Source organism: Tenrec ecaudatus, chromosome 14 (genome assembly GCF_050624435.1).
Source record: "Tenrec ecaudatus isolate mTenEca1 chromosome 14, mTenEca1.hap1, whole genome shotgun sequence".
Taxonomy (NCBI): domain Eukaryota; kingdom Metazoa; phylum Chordata; class Mammalia; order Afrosoricida; family Tenrecidae; genus Tenrec; species Tenrec ecaudatus.
In genome coordinates this window covers 98,270,741-98,287,189 of record NC_134543.1, presented here as the reverse complement: position 1 = coordinate 98,287,189, position 16,449 = coordinate 98,270,741, and the positions used below count along the sequence as shown (strand labels likewise).

Sequence of the window (16,449 nt, the reverse complement as noted above, 5' to 3'; positions counted from 1 at the left end):
GTTCACCACGTAGGGATAAATGCTTGGAAGTGATCTTTTGATCTGCTTTGGTTCAGATTCAGCGGATGGTGATTTCTGGCGGGAACTTCAAACCTGATACCTTGAAACCCAAAGAGGTGGTTAGTCTTCTGCTGGATGATGAAGAGTTGGAGAAGAAATGTACGTACTCTGATCTTCATCCTCTCGCCCCTGTAAAAGATGTCGCTCACACGTCTGAAAATAGAAGTGGGGCTTTGTATTTGTGTGCCAAGAGTAGGCACAGCCAGACTTAATTTGGGGAGAAACTTTTTCTATTAGTATTTCATATTAAAATTGAAACAAGGGTTTAGTAGTAAAAGGTTTGTGTAGTAAAAGGCAAAATTCACATGTATTTCAAAACCAAATATGACAGCCAATAAAATGTCAACTTGCCTTAGAAAGTCTTCCTGTCCCTCAACTCCCCAGCAGCTGTCCATTTCCTCTGTCCTGCTACTGAGAAATGTTTCTCTGGGGGTACCCTGCTCCAACACATAGAGTCTCTGTACATTTTTGGCCATTTGAGAACACATTTCAAACAAAACGGGGAGCCTTCCAAAGATTTCCTCAGCCAAGTTCATGGTTCTCGTCTTCTAAAAGCCTGTGGTATCTCTACAGCCACTTTTGGTCTGCTTCATGTAGAGGTGTGGAAAGTCTGGGCAGAAAAGGGGTTCAGGGAGGCAAGGAAAGGCCCTTACTCATTAAACTGAACCCCACAAGCTGTCCAGGAGCCAATAGGCCGGTTCTTCCTCCAAGGAAGAAAGCCAAGTTGTCTGCCTGAGACAGCAAGAAGCTGCACTTGGCACGTCCACAGCAGAAGATCGGGCTGCCTGTGGTTCAGGGTACAACTCGGATTAAATGATGGCTTCATGAATATAAAGGGCAGGTTTCAAGAAGCCGTAAGCAGTGGATCCAGCTAACAAAAGCGTGTTAAGTCCGTTTTCTTTCTAAGAACTTCGTTCTGTTGTGCGGCTTCCTGCAAGTGCCAGGGGAAACATGCCCGGAAGGCTGGCTGGTGCCGGCAGGAGGCTTCAGCTCTGACTTGCTTTTCTTGGTAGTGCGACTGCGACAGGAAGAGAAGCGGCAGCAGGAGGAAACCAATCGAGTCAAAGAGCGCAAGCGCAAGCGGGAGAAGTACGCAGAAAAGGTATGGACGGGGCAGCGCTTCCAGACCAGGTGCCAGCTGATAGGGCTACTCAGATCTGTTAGAGCTCTGGCTCTGACTCCTTTTTTTAAATAAATCACTTTATTGGGGACTCTTACAGCTCTTGTAACAACCCTTATGTCAATGGATTGTATATTTCCTTTCTACTTGGGCCCTCGGTATCAGCTTCCCTCCAACACCACCCCACCCCCTGCTCTGAATCTTTGTGATTAGCAACAATAATGTCCAGTCGGCATTTGATCAGGAAAAGTGTCCCAAGAGTCCTGTAGCCCTGAGAGACGTGCATCCCACACAGACCCACCCTGTCTTCATAGTTGAACTCTGAAAATCATTTGGGCCATTCAGTGTAAGGCTAAATACAGGTATGGTGACTGCAAGGTCAACAGTTCAAAACCAGCAGCAGCTCCTCAGGAGAAAGACGAGGCGTTCTCCTGCAAAGAGTCAGAGCCTTGGAGAAACGCACAGGGGCACGTGTACCCTGTCCCCGGGGTCACCAGGAATCAGCATCACAGGATTGTAGAAAGAGCCCAAGAGTTTATTGAAGCCAGGCCTTCCACCATAACTCAACCTGTGTGCCAATCAGAGTTTTATATCACTGGAAAAATAAATCCTTGGCCAATGTTTCCCTCCACTTTTCTTCAGTGCATGTACATGCCAAGAATATAGGCTCTTTTGTCTCCCTTCTGATTTTTCTTGCTTCAGCCTAGTAAGCCAGATACATAGTAGGGTGTGATTTCCCTACTTTTTTTTTTTTTTCTTACTCCTTCTACCAAAGCATTACACCAGTCATTCTTATCCCTGGTCTTACTGGCATTTAAACTGAAGGGAAACCTTTGATCGTGATACACTCTTGTCCAACAGGTTCTCCGTCTTCCATGTCACAGACTGTTGCTGTTGCCCCATTTTCCTGTTTCCCAGAAAGCGCGCCCTAGTACTTTCTGCTGGGTTTGGCTTCTCATCTTCACCAGCCCTGGTTGGGCACTACTCTTTTTGTTTGTTTCTGGGTTTTTTCATCGTTTTATTAGGGGCTTATACAACTCACCACGATCCATACATACACCATTTGTGTAGAGCACATTTGTACATTCATTGCCCTCATCAGTCTCAAAACATTTGCTCTCCACTTAAGTCCCTGGAATCAGCTCCTCATTTTTCCTCTCCCTCATGTGCCCTTGATAATTTATAAATTATTATTTTGTGATATCTCGCCCTGTCTGACATCTCCCTTCACCCACTTTTCTGCTGTCCGTCCCCCAGGGAGGTTATATGTAATCGGTTCCCCCTTTCCAACCCACCCTCCCTCCAACCTCCCAGTATCGCCACTCACACCACTGGTCCTGAAGGGATCATCTGTCCTAGATTCCCTGTGTTTCCAGTTCCTATCTGTACCAGTGTACATCCTCTGGTCTAGTCAGACTTGTAAGGTAGAATTGGGATCATGATAGTGTGAGGTGGGAGGGAAGGAAGCATTTAGGAACTAGAGGAAAGTTGTATATTTCATCGTTGCTACATTGCACCCTGACTGGCTCGTCTCCTCCCTGAGACCCTTCTGTAAGGGGATGTCCAGTGGCCTACAAATGGACTTTGGGTCTCCACTCTGTACTTCACAATATGATTTTTTTTTCTGATACCCGATCCCTTCGGCACCTCATGATCACACAGGCTGGTGTGCTTCTTCACGTGGGCTGTGTTGCTTCTGAGCTAGATGAGCCCTAGTCTTGAACAAGGTAGCCACCCGCGCTTCACGCATCTCCGTCCCACTGCCATGTACCCTTGTATGTGACCCATTTCTTTGGCCTGTTGGTTTGCCTAAAGCAGAATTGTCATGCCACTGCCTAAAACATTTTACTTTAAGTGGAGGTCATCTTCCTGATATCCACGCTTAACCTCAAACCAAACCAAACTCACTGCCATCGAGTCGATGCTGGCTGAGAGCGACCCTGTGGGGCAGGGTAGAAGTGATCATGTGAATTTCTGAGGCTGTAACTCTTTACGGGAGGAGAAAGCCCGTTTTTCTCCCGAGAAGTAACCTTTCGGATCACAGCCAAACATCTAGCCACTACCCCTCAGGGCTGCACTTAGGACTGCGCAGCATAGGAAACGGCTTTAACGTTTGGAGACAATGTCAAACGAAAGCTGGTGTTCCCATGTAGCACGTTGGAGGAGTCCCAGAGTCTACATTTGATGAGCTGTAAGGTAGGTACACAGTAAAACTCGGCCATCACGTCAATTCCAACTCATAGCAACCCTCTAGGACAGCGCACCCTGCCCACGTGGGTTCCGAGAAGTAGTAAAGAGCCTCCTCTTTCTCCTGCCTGGGGGCCTGCTATGACCCGCTGCCCCCAGGGCTCCTTCTAGTACAATGTGGGCGTGTCAGGTGCACAAAGCACGATCCCGTCGGAAGTGTGGGCACAAGCACAGTTGGTGTAGAGTACCCAAGCTCACTTTGTGGCTCCAGATTTCTAGTCAGTGACAAAGCCTTACGGAAGAGAGCTGAGCACTCACCCCTTCAGAGTTGAAAACCTGTGACTCAGACAACCCTTTGTCCATTGGATACGAAGCTACCGGTTGTTTCATGGGGGCGTTTCTAAAGAGAAGACCATTCAGATAAATGTGAATAAAGTATATGAAAAGCACGGCCTTGCCTTTCTGAGTGTGCCTGCCTGACTGCGGTGCTAGGCTGCTGTTTGGGCACTGGCTTCTAGGCTGCCTTACCTTTAGATTCATATTAAGCCACTTCTTTCCTTCCTCCCTAAGGAGCCCTGGTAAGTGCCAGGCTGCTAACCACAAGGCTGACAGTTCAAATCCACCAGCACTTCCCAGAATAAAGAGACTGGCTGCCATCTATAAAGATGTACAGCCTCAGAAACCTTGTCGCTCGCTGTGAGTTGGAATCCACTCAAGGGCAATGCCTCTTTTAGATGTCCTCCTTCCATGTGAGCTAACTCAAAATTAACAAATCAACAGATGTTCATAGAAAATAAAATCCTTTAGGGGGGGTGCAAGGAAAGGGGGACTCAATCACAAGGATCAACCTAGAATCCCCTCCCAGGGGGACGAATAATGGAAAAGTGGGTGAGTGGCAACGGAGGACAATGAAAGATACGGAAAAAATATATCTTATCAAAGGTTCCTAGGGGAGGGAAGGAGAAGAAATGGGGAGCTGATATCAGGGGCTCAGGTGAGAAGAGAATGTTTTGAAAATGATGATGGCGGCATATGTGCAAATGTGCTTGGCACACTGGAGGAACGTATGGATTGTGATGAGATGTGAGAGCCCCCAGTATAAGTCTGGTTTTTTGGGGTTTGTTTTTTTTTTTAATAAATTCTGTAATCCTTTCATCCCACCCCAGTCTTCTTGGTCCTTATGCATTTTCCATGTGTCCTGATTTGTGCATTTCCAGAAGAAAAAGGAAGACGAATTGGATGGAAAAAGGCGAAAGGAAGGCACGAACCTGGTCATCCCATTCGTCCCCTCGGCTGATAACTCCAACCTCTCTGCAGACGGGGACGACTCCTTCGTTAGCGTGGACTCGGCCATGCCCAGCCCTTTCAGTGAGGTGAGGCCCGAGTGCCCCTCCTCAGGGAAGGCCTTGAAATCCAGGAGGAGGAAAGTAGGCAAGGACAGGCTGGGCTTCTGTGTAGATCTGTCAGCGGCATATAGGGAAGTAGAGGGAGGCGCAAGACCTGGGAGGCGCGTTCTCAGCCGCAGCAGGGGCCTCGGGCAGTGCCTGCAGTGGGTGTTGGCGGCACCGTGAACTGGTAGTGATCACGCGTGCGCCATGCCTCCTCTAGATCTCCATCAGCAGTGAGCTGCACACTGGCTCCATCCCCCCCGATGAGAGCAGCAGCGACATGCTGGTCATTGTGGATGACCCGGCCTCCTCAGCCCCGCAGTCCCGAGCCACCAACTCTCCCGCTTCCGTTACGGGCTCCGTGTCAGACACCGTGAACGGTGAGTGACACTGCTGCTGAGCGGGCGGTGAGGGCGTGGTGGCGTCTTTGCAGAAGAGCGCATGGTGCACGGGACCGTGAGCGCGGTGGCCCTGCTGAGTGAAAGGGGCGACAGGTTGTCGTCCACGGTCCGTCCCGTGTTGCTCTTGTTAATTACCGTTGGCTCTGGGGCGTCTGCTCCGTGTGCGAGGCCAGGCTAGCTGCTGCCTCCGAGCGATCTCGGGAGAGGCTGGCTCTGCGTGGGCCGGAGGGCAGGTGACAGCAGGCCTTTCAGTGAGGCGGGCTGACGTGCCAGCCTGTTTGTAGCTGTTGGACTTCACAGTAACTGGGTCGCCCACCCGTGAAATGAGGTGTCCGCCTCCCTGGAGTCCACACGCCCTGAGAGCCAGCCTGCCTGCCAAGGCACGCTGAGCTCACCGTGCGGAGAGCTTTCATTTTTCTCCTCTTTGCCCATTTGTACCCACAGGAATTTCCATTCAGGAAATGCCAGCTGCAGGACGGGGCCACTCAGCTCGCAGCCGAGGCCGCCCCAAAGGCTCCGGAAGCGCCGCCAAAGGAGCAGGGAAGGGCCGGAGCCGGAAGTCCACCGCAGGCAGCGCTGCTGCCATGGCGGGCGCCAAAGCAGGGGCTGCAGCCGCCTCAGCAGCTGCCTACGCTGCCTACGGATACAACGTGTCAAAAGGTGCGCAGGCCCAGCGGGCCAAGACTCCACTCCGCCAGGGAGAGGGGGAATACCACCCCCGGTGCCCACCCTCAGGCCGGCTTCTACTGCCCAGGACCCAGGTTGAGGCCTGTGTCTGACCCCTGGACGGTCTTGTCTCTCCTCTTGCCCTTCGTGACCTGGTCCACCATCTCCGCTGCATGGAGGGTGACTGAACAGGCGTGACCTGGACTCTCGGGCTGTGCTACTGTCCGCATCCAGACTGTCCCGGCTTTGAGAACTGATGAGCTGAGAGCCGCTTCGCAGGCCTCTGAGGCAGCGTGGCTCACATTTCTAGGTGGAGTGCTTGTGAGTGCTGTCGAGTCAGGCGTGACTCATGGCAGCCCTGTGCACAGCCCGGGCCATGCTCCCAGTCAGCCCTTGCTGTGTTTGGCGCCCAGGTGTCAGGCTTTCCCAAGCCTGGTGTCTTTTTCCAGGGCCTCGTCTCCTGGAAGCACACAGGATGTGAGATAAAGTCTTGCCAGCCTCACTTCTAAGGAGCTCCCAGACTATCCTCCTCCAGGACAGATATGCAACCCATGCTGCGTGTGATGTGATTTACCCATCACTAATTCTTTGGTGTTCGTTATTCGTGGTCTAGCTTGCACTTTGATGGGAGACCCTGGGAAAACCATGGCTTGGATCAGAAGCACCTTCCTCCGAAGAGTGACATCTTTGCTGCTTTAACATTGTGCATAGGGCGGGTGTGTCAGACTTGCCCGGTGCATTGCATCATTTGGGTTTTGGACTGCTCCTTGTATAGATCCAAGTGAAACTACACGCTTGACCACGTCAGTATTTTGTCAAGTTTACCGTGGTCTGGTCTGTTGGGTCACTTGTGGGACCTTGGCTCACTTTCTATGGTGTTGTCATCCATACTGACGGCTGCAGCAAGGTTGTGTCAGGCATGTACGTAGCGCACGAACCGCTCCTTTGGGAAAGGCCTTAGGTGGGGCTGTAGATCAATAGCAAGAAGTTGGCCAGGCTGTGGCCCAAAGAGCTGAGAAGGCCAGCGCTGTCCCAGCAGGCCAGGTGAAGGAGAGTGGTCGCAGTGGTGTGTGGGCTTTTGAGAGTGGCAAGGGAGATTGGTGTCAGCTCACCGGTGGGTCTTTTACCTGGTGAAACATGGGGGCAGATTGAGCCATTGGGATGGTTGTAAGAAGGGAACGGGTCCGTGAGTAGGCAGTGCTTGCCCTATAGAAAAGGGTCAGTCAGCGTCAGCTCACCGCTCCTCTGTGACTGAGACCCTGTCTGCACTTAGTCCTTCAGCAAGTAGACATGTGGAGGCCAGCCCAGTGTTGTTTAGCTTTCTGCGAGCTCATTGCATTCTTGTGAAATCAGTCATGCCAGTTTGTCAAGGTGGCTGTGACGGGCTCTCACCCGTGGGTGGGACAAAACGTGGCAGCTGCGCGTTGCATGTGGAAACCTGGGCTGAGGGACGGAGGAGCCGGTGGCAGGGTGTCCCACGGACCCAGCCACTGGTTGGTAGCTGCGCCTGGAGAAAGGGCGGGGCAGATGCAAGGAGGGACAGTGGCCGTGAGAAGTGACACCAGCACCCATGAAGCAAGCAGTGGGGTCCCAGTCCATGCCTGTGGGTTTGGCTGCAGGTGACAAGGAATTTCCTGTTGCAGCAGAGCCATCACCCTCAATGGCGGGGTTCAACTCAGTCTCCAGGTGCAGTGACAAGGCTTAGAGAGCGGGGTGCCTTCCCCCAACACAGGACAGCATTAGCACAGGCCCAGGCTTGAGAGTGGGACGCCTAGCGCCCGTTGGCCATCACTCACCAACCAGGCCTGGAAACTATCTTCAGAAATGAGGAGGAAGCAGCTTTTCACAGTGGTGTCCCAAGAAAAAGAAAAAATTGCGCATGAGAGTCAGGTCAGTCGCAGCTCCACCTCTGCAGATGCTCTTGGGGATACTTTGCCCTTAAACTCCATGGGGACAAGGCAGTGGGTCAGGGCTGAGCACTGAGAACACAGTGACAGCAAGAACCAGCTCAACTCGCATGCTGGGAAGATGTTGGCAGGACCTGCAGACAGCTGCTAACACGTGTCTTGTCTCATTCCCCCCCAGGAATCTCCGCCAGCAGCCCTCTGCAGACATCCCTTGTTCGGACGGCTGGTCTGGCTGACTTTGGACCTTCAAGCGCCTCTTCTCCCTTGAGCTCCCCTTTAAGCAAAGGGAACAATGTCCCTGGGACTCCCAAGAGCCTCCACCTGACCAGCAGCCTGACCACGGATTCCCTGGTCCGGAGACCGAGCAAAGGCTCCAACCCCCCTGGAGGGCGGTAACCCCCTGGGTCCTCTGGCTTCCTTCAACCAAACCAGGGCCTAGAATCCTCGCCCGCAGAGTGGTTAGAGGACTTGCCCAGTGCAACATAGGACATCCCAAGTCAGAGGGCAGAGATGGCCAGGTGCAGCCAGGAGGGCCAGGCAGGTGGCAGGTATGAGCACTTTCCTCACCTGTGTCTCAGACAAGCTCGGGCATTGCCAGAAAGAAGAAGGGGCGGGAACCAACCCCAACACATCTCAGCTGAACTTGACCCTCTTGCCTGGGAAGGGCCTGGTGGCGGCCCTTTGAGATGCTCGGGCACGCCACCCCAGCCCCATGCCACTCGGGCTTGGCCATGTCCCTTACCAAGGTTCTGGGAGTGCTGCTCTGAAGAACGGCCCGAGGGCTGCTAGGGGAGGCCATCACATCCTGGCGCCATGCTCTCTGGCCACCTCGCCAGGCCTCCTCGGCCAGGGCATCATCACAGAAGCGCAGCGAGTGTGAGAAGGTGGTGGCTTGTCAGGAAGACAGAGGCTGGAGGACCTGGTTCCCAGCCCCTCCTCCCCAGACCTGCGTGGTTCACATCAGAGAACCTTCAGGTCCCACCAGCAACAGTAGCAGCCAGTCCTGAGACCAGGAGCCACCTCATTCATCAGGACGTCCTCACTGCCCCCTGCAGGCTCCTCCTCACTCTTCCCGAATGCACAGTCTCCCTACCCCCACCCCCTGCCCTTCAGCCCCTGCTTGGCTGTATGCACTGTCTGTATTGCACTGAGAAAGGAAGGGGCCGCAGGAGTGAGGGGGAGAGAGGGCGAGCTCGGCCCCGACCCTCCACCCGAGCTCTCCCACCTCCGGGAGGCAGAGGCCGGTGGTCCCAGGGGAGGTGTCTCCACCTGCCCCCAGTCTAATGGGCCCCCTGGTGGAGCAGGTGCTTCTGGGTGGGCCAGCCTCTAATTTGCACACCTGAAAATCGCGGAACTGAATTTAGATAGATTGATTTTTAAAACCTTTTTGGAGTAAGAGGTGTGGGGGAATCACTTAATTTAAATCATTAAGATTCTCCTGCCCAGACCCAGACTCCTGTGTACAGATGCTGTTTAGAGGGAATCAGAAAAACGCCAAGCCTTTTTTCTCTTTGAATGTGCTGTCTATTTTTATAACTGAACTTGTACATATGTATAAAGAGAGACACATCTTTCTTTTACTAACTGGAGAAAAATCTTAAATAAAATGGAGTGAGATAATTTTATGTAAATCGGCGTGTTGTGTGGTCCTTGCAGCGCCTCTTGTTGCGAATGGGGGCAGTGTTCCTGTGACCAGGTGTTAGTGGGGCAGCAGTGTGCCTCCGACAGGCTTCACCGAGCAGAGCAGTGAGTGGGAGGAGGCCTGGTCAAGAGCCAGTCCTGCAGGGCCAGCCAGCCCCTCAGGTGTGAATCGGGGTCAGGACTCTAGGACGTCAGTGTGGACCGCTTGGCCCGGTCCACCCTCGAGCAGAATCCCACAGCAGTCATCAGAACCCCAGTTCCCCCGCTGTGGGCAGTCGGGACGTCTCCAGCTCCACAACTGTGACTTGTGTGCACACGCTTCTGTCCAACCAGAAGGCAGCCCGTCTTGAGGGCCAGTACTTTGAGTCCAACTGACTGCAGTGCTAGTGTCCCGTGACGGGGACGCAGAGGAGGCGATGCCCTGAGGAGTCGGGAAAACAAACAGTGGCATGTGTTGGGGGATTCCAGAGACGCCCAGGTTCACAAACTTGGCTCCCGGAACTGCAAGGAAGAGCACGCTAGTGCTCGCTGGAGCTCCAGCACTGATCGGTTCTTGCGTCAGCTTTGAGCAGAGCTCACGCTGTTCCCAAGTGTGCCGGTCAGCTGTGTGGCTTTGCTAACCGGGGCTCGCCCTGCACGTCACACCGGTCAGGGCAGCACGGGCAGCCTTGCTTCCATCTGTGGACCTCTGGCCAGCACTAGCAAATAGGTGGGCGGGTGTCTTATTTTGCTGGTGAACTTGACTGAGGTCTCCTGAGGCCTGACCCAGAAAAACCCCTATCAGTTTCCCAACCACTGTGGCTACAGGTCAGCAGACCCCATCGGATGTGACCTCGGCATGGCCCGCAGTGACGCCACTGCTGACTCTGCCAGGGTCAGCCGGCAGTGGCCTCCTCTAGGGCGCTGGCAGCTCGAGACCCTGGCACAATCCAGCGCAGATGTGAACGACCTGGTGCCCGCTCCTAACAAGTGTGTGCAGTTTCTTCCAGAGCCTCAGGTCTCATTGTTGCTGGGCCTGGACACTACCCTGCCATTCTCCCTTCATGTTAGCAGCTCAGTCCTGAGCAAAACGCAAGCCAAGCGAGTCACACGGTGGGCTGTGCCCAGCTCCCAAGTCCAGGAGCCCCTTACCTGCCCGGCCCCAAGTCAGAGCAGACCCTGAAAGTAACAAGCTCATTAACATCGGGAGCCCAGTCCCCAAGTTAGGACTCAAGTCCAAGTGGCCTACTTTTAGAAGACTGGCCAGTGTCTCATGGAGAACCACCTCTGATGCAGAACATGGAGTAAGAAGCAGGAAGGTGCCCTAGCAAGCCAGAGCCCCGGCCGCCCACCGAGAGCACCGTGAGGACAGACCCTTCAGCCATTCCCAGTCACACTCGCCAGGCGTCTTTAGAAAGGGCCCTGACAATTCCAGCTCTCGATGGGGCTGCTGTCCCAGTGTCCCTGCCTGGGCTGTGTTGACCCACCGGGACTCCTCAGAGGCCCATCCCTCCACTTGCTTGGGTCTGTCTGGTCCTGAAGGGTTGGGTTGGGCAAGGGAGGTGGTGCCCGCTCGGCTGTGAGCTGGGTGTCCTTGGCCATCCAAGCCTTGGTGTCTGCAGAAGAAATAGGCACATGGAGCCTCACTGCTGGCCCTCCGTGTCCACCACACCAGACCACCTGGTCATGAGAGCAACTGTCAAGTGTCCTTATACTGTGCAAGAGGATGTCGAAAAACTCAAGGAGAAATGGGATAGAAAAGCAATGGAATAGTTTCATGAACTTTTTGAAGCCCCATCAAACAGTGGAGAGTATTAGACTTGTTAGTGGACTTCCGCTGTCTAGGGGCCCTGGTGGTACAGTGGTTATGCATCGGGCCGCTAAACGCAAGTTCACCCCAAAGCAAAGCCAACTGGCAACTATGCTTGTTACCCCCAAAGAGTTCTGGGAAGAAAAAAGAGAAGCACTTGAAACTTGGCAGCCATTCCTAAAGCATTCTTGTGCAAATTAATCGCCTTGGGATCTTGTTAAAATGCAGATCATGTTTCTGGGAGTCATGGGTGAGTTTCTGGGAAACGCTAGTAGGTGATACCTCCTTAGGCCTTGGACCGACTCTGTCCAGTACCTTCCAGCCGGCTAGTCAGATGAATGGCCACCCCAGCCAGCAAACCCTGTCCAGGGAACCCAACTTTTTTTTTTTTTACATTTTATTAGGGTCTCATACAACTCTTACCACAATCCATACATATACATATATCAATTTTATAAAGCACATCCGTACATTCTTTGCCCTCATCATTTTCAAAGCATTTGCTCTCCACTTAAGCCCTTTGCATCAGGTCCTCTTTTTTTTTTCCCCTCCCTCCCCGCTCCCCCCTCCCTCATGAGCCCTTGATAATTTATAGATTGTTATTTTGTCATATCTTGCCCTATCCGGAGTCTCCCTTCCCCCCATTCTCTGCCGTCCGTCTCCCAGGGAGGTCACATGTGGATCCTTGTAATCGGTTCCCCCTTTCCAACCTACTCACCCTCTACTCTCCCAGTATCGCCCCTCACATCTCTGGTCCTGAAGGTATCATCTGACCTGGATTCCCTGTGCCTCCAGCTCCTATCTGCACCAGTGTACAACCTCTGCCCTATCCAGTCCTGCAAGGTAGAATTCGGATCATGGTAGTTGGGGGGAGGAAGCATCCAGGATCTGGGGGAAAGCTGTGTTCTTCATCGGTACTACCTCGCACCCTGACTGACCCATCTCCTCTCCTAAAACCCTCTATGAGGGGATCTCCAGTGGTCGACACTTGGACCTTGGGTCTCCACTCTGCACTTCCCCCTTCATTCACTATGGTATATATATATATATATATATATATATATATATATATATATATATATATATATATATATATATATATATATATATTGCATGATGCCTTATACCTGATCCCTTTGGCACGTCGTGATCGCACCAGCTGGTGTGCTTCTTCCATGTGGGCTTTATTGCTTCTGAGCTAGATGGCCGCTTGTTCACCTTCAAGCCTTTAAGACCCCAGACACTATCTCTTTTGATAGCCGGGCACCATCAGCTTTCTTCGCCACATTTGCATATGCACCCGTTTGTCTTCGGCGATCGTATCATGGAGCTGTGCAGCCAATGATATGATTTTTTTTTGTTCTTTGATGCCTGATAACTGATCCCTTCGGGACCACGTGATCACACAGGCTGGTGTGTTCTTCCATGTGGGCTTTGTTGCTTCTGAGCTAGATGGCCGTTTGTTTATCTTCAAGCCTTTAAGACCCCAGACGCTATCTCTTTTGATAGCCGGGCACCATCAGCTTTCTTCACCACATTTGCTTGTTCACCCGCTTTGGCTTCAGCAGTTGTGTCAGGAGAGTGAGCATCATAGAGTACAAATTTAATAAAAGAAAGTATTCATGCATTGAGGCAGTGCTTGAGTAGAGGCCCAAGGTCCTTCCGCCACCTTAATACTAAATCTATAAATATAGACACATAGATCTATTTCCCCATCCTCATATATATATTTGCATGTACATGTCTTTGTCTAGACCTCTATAAATGCCCTTTGACTCCTAGCTCTTTCCTCCATCTCCCTTGACTTTCCTCCTGCCCCACTATCATGCTCCGTCCCCACCTGGGTTACAGCTATACCTCTTCTTTACGTAACATTACCCTTGATCATTCCCTACCAGGCCTGCCACTCCCCCCCTCACTACCATATTGGGTCCCATGTTGTTCCCTTGTCCCTGTGTTTGTTAATACCACTTCCTTACCTCCCTCACCTCCCCCTATCCCAAGTCCCCCCAGAACTGTTGGTCCCGTTGTTTTTCCTCCAGACAGTTCATCCAGCCTGTCTTATTTAGACAGACCTGTGGAGACAATAGCATGCACGAAAACAAGACAGAGGAAAACAAAGCAACAGTATACAACCAGGCAGCAAAACAACAACAAACCACTGACAAAGAACAAAACAAAACACATCAAGAAAGAAAAGTTTGTAGTTAGTTCAGGGATCGTTTGTTGGCCCTTCCAGGCAACCCAACTTTATCTCCCATATTATGAAACTTAACCCACTGGTGGCATAGTGCTTACACATGGTCAGCAGTTCGAAACCACCGGCAGCTCCTTGGGTGGGGAAGATGAGGCTTTCTATTCAGGCAAAGAGTTCCAATCCCAAGAAACCCACAGGAGCCGTTCTCCCATGTCCTAGAGCAGTGGTTCTCAGACTCCCTAATGCCGTGACCCTTTAATACGTTCCTCCGGTTGTGACCCCCAACCATGAAATTATTTTCATTCCTACTTCACTATAATTTTCCTACTGTTAGGAATCGTCATGTGAATATCTGATAAGCAGGATGTATGTTCATTGTTACAAATTGAACATTCAAGCTTAGTAATTCATCACAAAAACAATATATTGTGAAAATGTTATTTCTAATGACAAATGAATGAAATCTTTCCCTGAAGCATGGTGTAGCATGGGTGACAGTCTTCACACCGGGGACTCATAGGTGGGCGTGCCTGCATGTGGGCGGACCCGCCTGGAGACGATAGAGGAGCCGTGTCTCTGTTCCTAAGACCATATGAAATATGGAGAGATGTGTTTTCTGATGGTCTTAGGCGACCCCTGTGAAAGGGTTGTTCGACCCCAAAGGGGTCATGACCCACAGGTTGAGAGCCGCTGTCCCAGAGGGTCACCGTGAGAACATTTGCTTGATGTCGGAGAGTCCATTCAGTCCCTGATGTCTTTCTTGTTTTATTTTTGTGGTTTATGTGTGATTTGAGGCTTGTTTTTTGTTTCTTTTTTTTATAATCATTTTATTGGGGGCTTGTACAACTCATCACAAACCAACCACACATCGTGTCAAGCACATTTGTACATTTGTTGCCATCATCATTTTCAAAACATTTTCTTTCTACTTGAGCCCTTGGTATCAGCTCATTCCCCCACCCTCCCCCATGATCCCCTGATAATTTATAATTTATTATTTTTTTCATGTCTTACACTGACTGCTGTCTCCCTTTACTCACTTTCTGTTGTCTATCCCCTTGGGTGGGAATGGTATGTCAATCATTGTGATCGGTTCCCCCATCTTCCCCTTACCCTCCTGGTATCGCTACACTCAGTATTGGCCCTGAGGGACCATTATCTGTCCTGGATTCCCTGTGTGGTGAGCTCTTATCTGTACCCATACACATGCTCTGATCTAGCCGGATATCGCCACAGGAGAGGCAGAGAGGGACCAGACTTCAACCCAGTGCACCAAGATGTGACTGCAACATTTACAACTTTCCAATTAATGATTTCCCTCACAGCTCCCTTTCCTGGGTAGCGCCTCTGTTAAAGCAAATTAGGTTATGGCAGAATGTTTCTCTGGCCTGCCTGGCCTCCACTAAGATGTCACCTGACAAGATCCCAGACATCATGTTGGTTCCTCTTGGTAACTGGCGGATCGGTATGAGCCCTCAACCTGGACCGTACTCCATGGGTCTCTAGAGGGGGAACTGGGGACAGACAGGGTACCAGTGGGCTTTCACGAGAGCCTAACCGTCAATTGCTCAAGAAATCCAATATATATTCACTTTAGTGACAGCGAGGCCTTTAGGCATGGATTTTTCAAAATCAAGCTCCCAACCTTGGAAGACAAATTGGGCAGGGGGGCACCTCTTACAGCCCCTCCACAAGCATTCTATCCCCTGGCTCTGAAGCCCCTCCCCTGGTTCCTCATTGGCCGAGAGCTATGGGGCGAACGCTCTTTCCTGAACTTTGCTACTTCTTTAAAGTTTCCCCTTCTGGAACAGATTGCCATCCCTAAACCCCATTCCACTCCCAAAGACGCGCATGCACACACACACACACACACACACACTCCTCAACCCCCACACACACATACTCCCCAACACACACACTCCCCAACACACACACTCCCCAACACACACACTCCCCAACACACACACACACTCCCCAAAACACACACTCCCCAACACACACACTCCCCAACACACACACTTCCCAACACACACGCACTCCCCAACACACACACTCCCCAACACACACACACACACACACACACTCCCCAACAAACACACTCCCCAACACACACACTCCCCAACACACACACTCCCCAACACACACATACTCCCCAACACACACACACACACTCCCCAACACACACACTCCCCAACACACACACATACTCCCCAACACACACACACCAACACACACTCCCCAACACACACACACACTCCCCAACACATACACACACTCCCCAACACACACACACTCCCCAACACACACACTCCCCAACACACACACACACTCCCCAACACACACACACACTCCCCAACACACACACACTCCCCAACACATACACACACTCCCCAACACATACACACACTCCCCAACACACACGTACTCCCCAACACACACACACACTCCCCAACACACACACACCAACACACACTCCCCAACACACACACACTCCCCAACACACACACTCCCCAACACACACACTCCCCAACACACACACACTCCCCAACAACACACTCCCCAACAAACACACTCCCCAACACACACACACCCAACACACACAAACTCCCCAAAACACACACGCACTCCCCAACACACACACACTCCCCAACACACACACTCCCCAACACACACACACACACTCTCCAACACACACACACTCCCCAACACACACACATCCCAACACACATACTCCCCAACCCCCACCACACACACACCCCAACACACACACACTCCCCAACACACACACACGCACACACACACACGCTTTCTTAGTTCATCCAGTTCCCGCATTCCAGCGATCCTCACTTCACCTATCAATCGGTAGCCTGGCTGCTTGGTAACTGCTTGATTCTCTGTCCCTGGCCGGGCCTGATGACTTCACATCTCACAATCCCTGTGATTGCTGGCATTCACATTGTCCCACCTGGACTCACGGCCGAATGTCCCCAGGGGAAAACACCACAAAGTTGTAGCCATGAAGAAAAGAAAGCTTGTTCAGCACACATAAGAGAAAACAGAAATGGGAAATGAGCTGACATTCCTGCCAGCAGC

The 16,449-nt window shown here is 51.8% G+C and overlaps 1 protein-coding gene across 1 annotated transcript in view; it reads left to right on the top strand.

Moving 5' to 3' along the window:
* The window catches only part of INO80 (INO80 complex ATPase subunit), a 133,329-nt gene extending 123,983 nt beyond the window's left edge, over window positions 1–9,346 (top strand). Inside the window, exons 31-36 of the mRNA XM_075530736.1 lie at window positions 57–159; window positions 1,074–1,162; window positions 4,585–4,740; window positions 4,976–5,135; window positions 5,601–5,816; window positions 7,908–9,346. Coding sequence (XP_075386851.1) covers window positions 57–159; window positions 1,074–1,162; window positions 4,585–4,740; window positions 4,976–5,135; window positions 5,601–5,816; window positions 7,908–8,125 — 942 coding nt within the window. The 3' untranslated portion in view covers window positions 8,126–9,346. The remainder of the gene's footprint in view (window positions 1–56; window positions 160–1,073; window positions 1,163–4,584; window positions 4,741–4,975; window positions 5,136–5,600; window positions 5,817–7,907) is intronic.
* The last annotated feature ends 7,103 nt before the right edge of the window (window positions 9,347–16,449 follow it).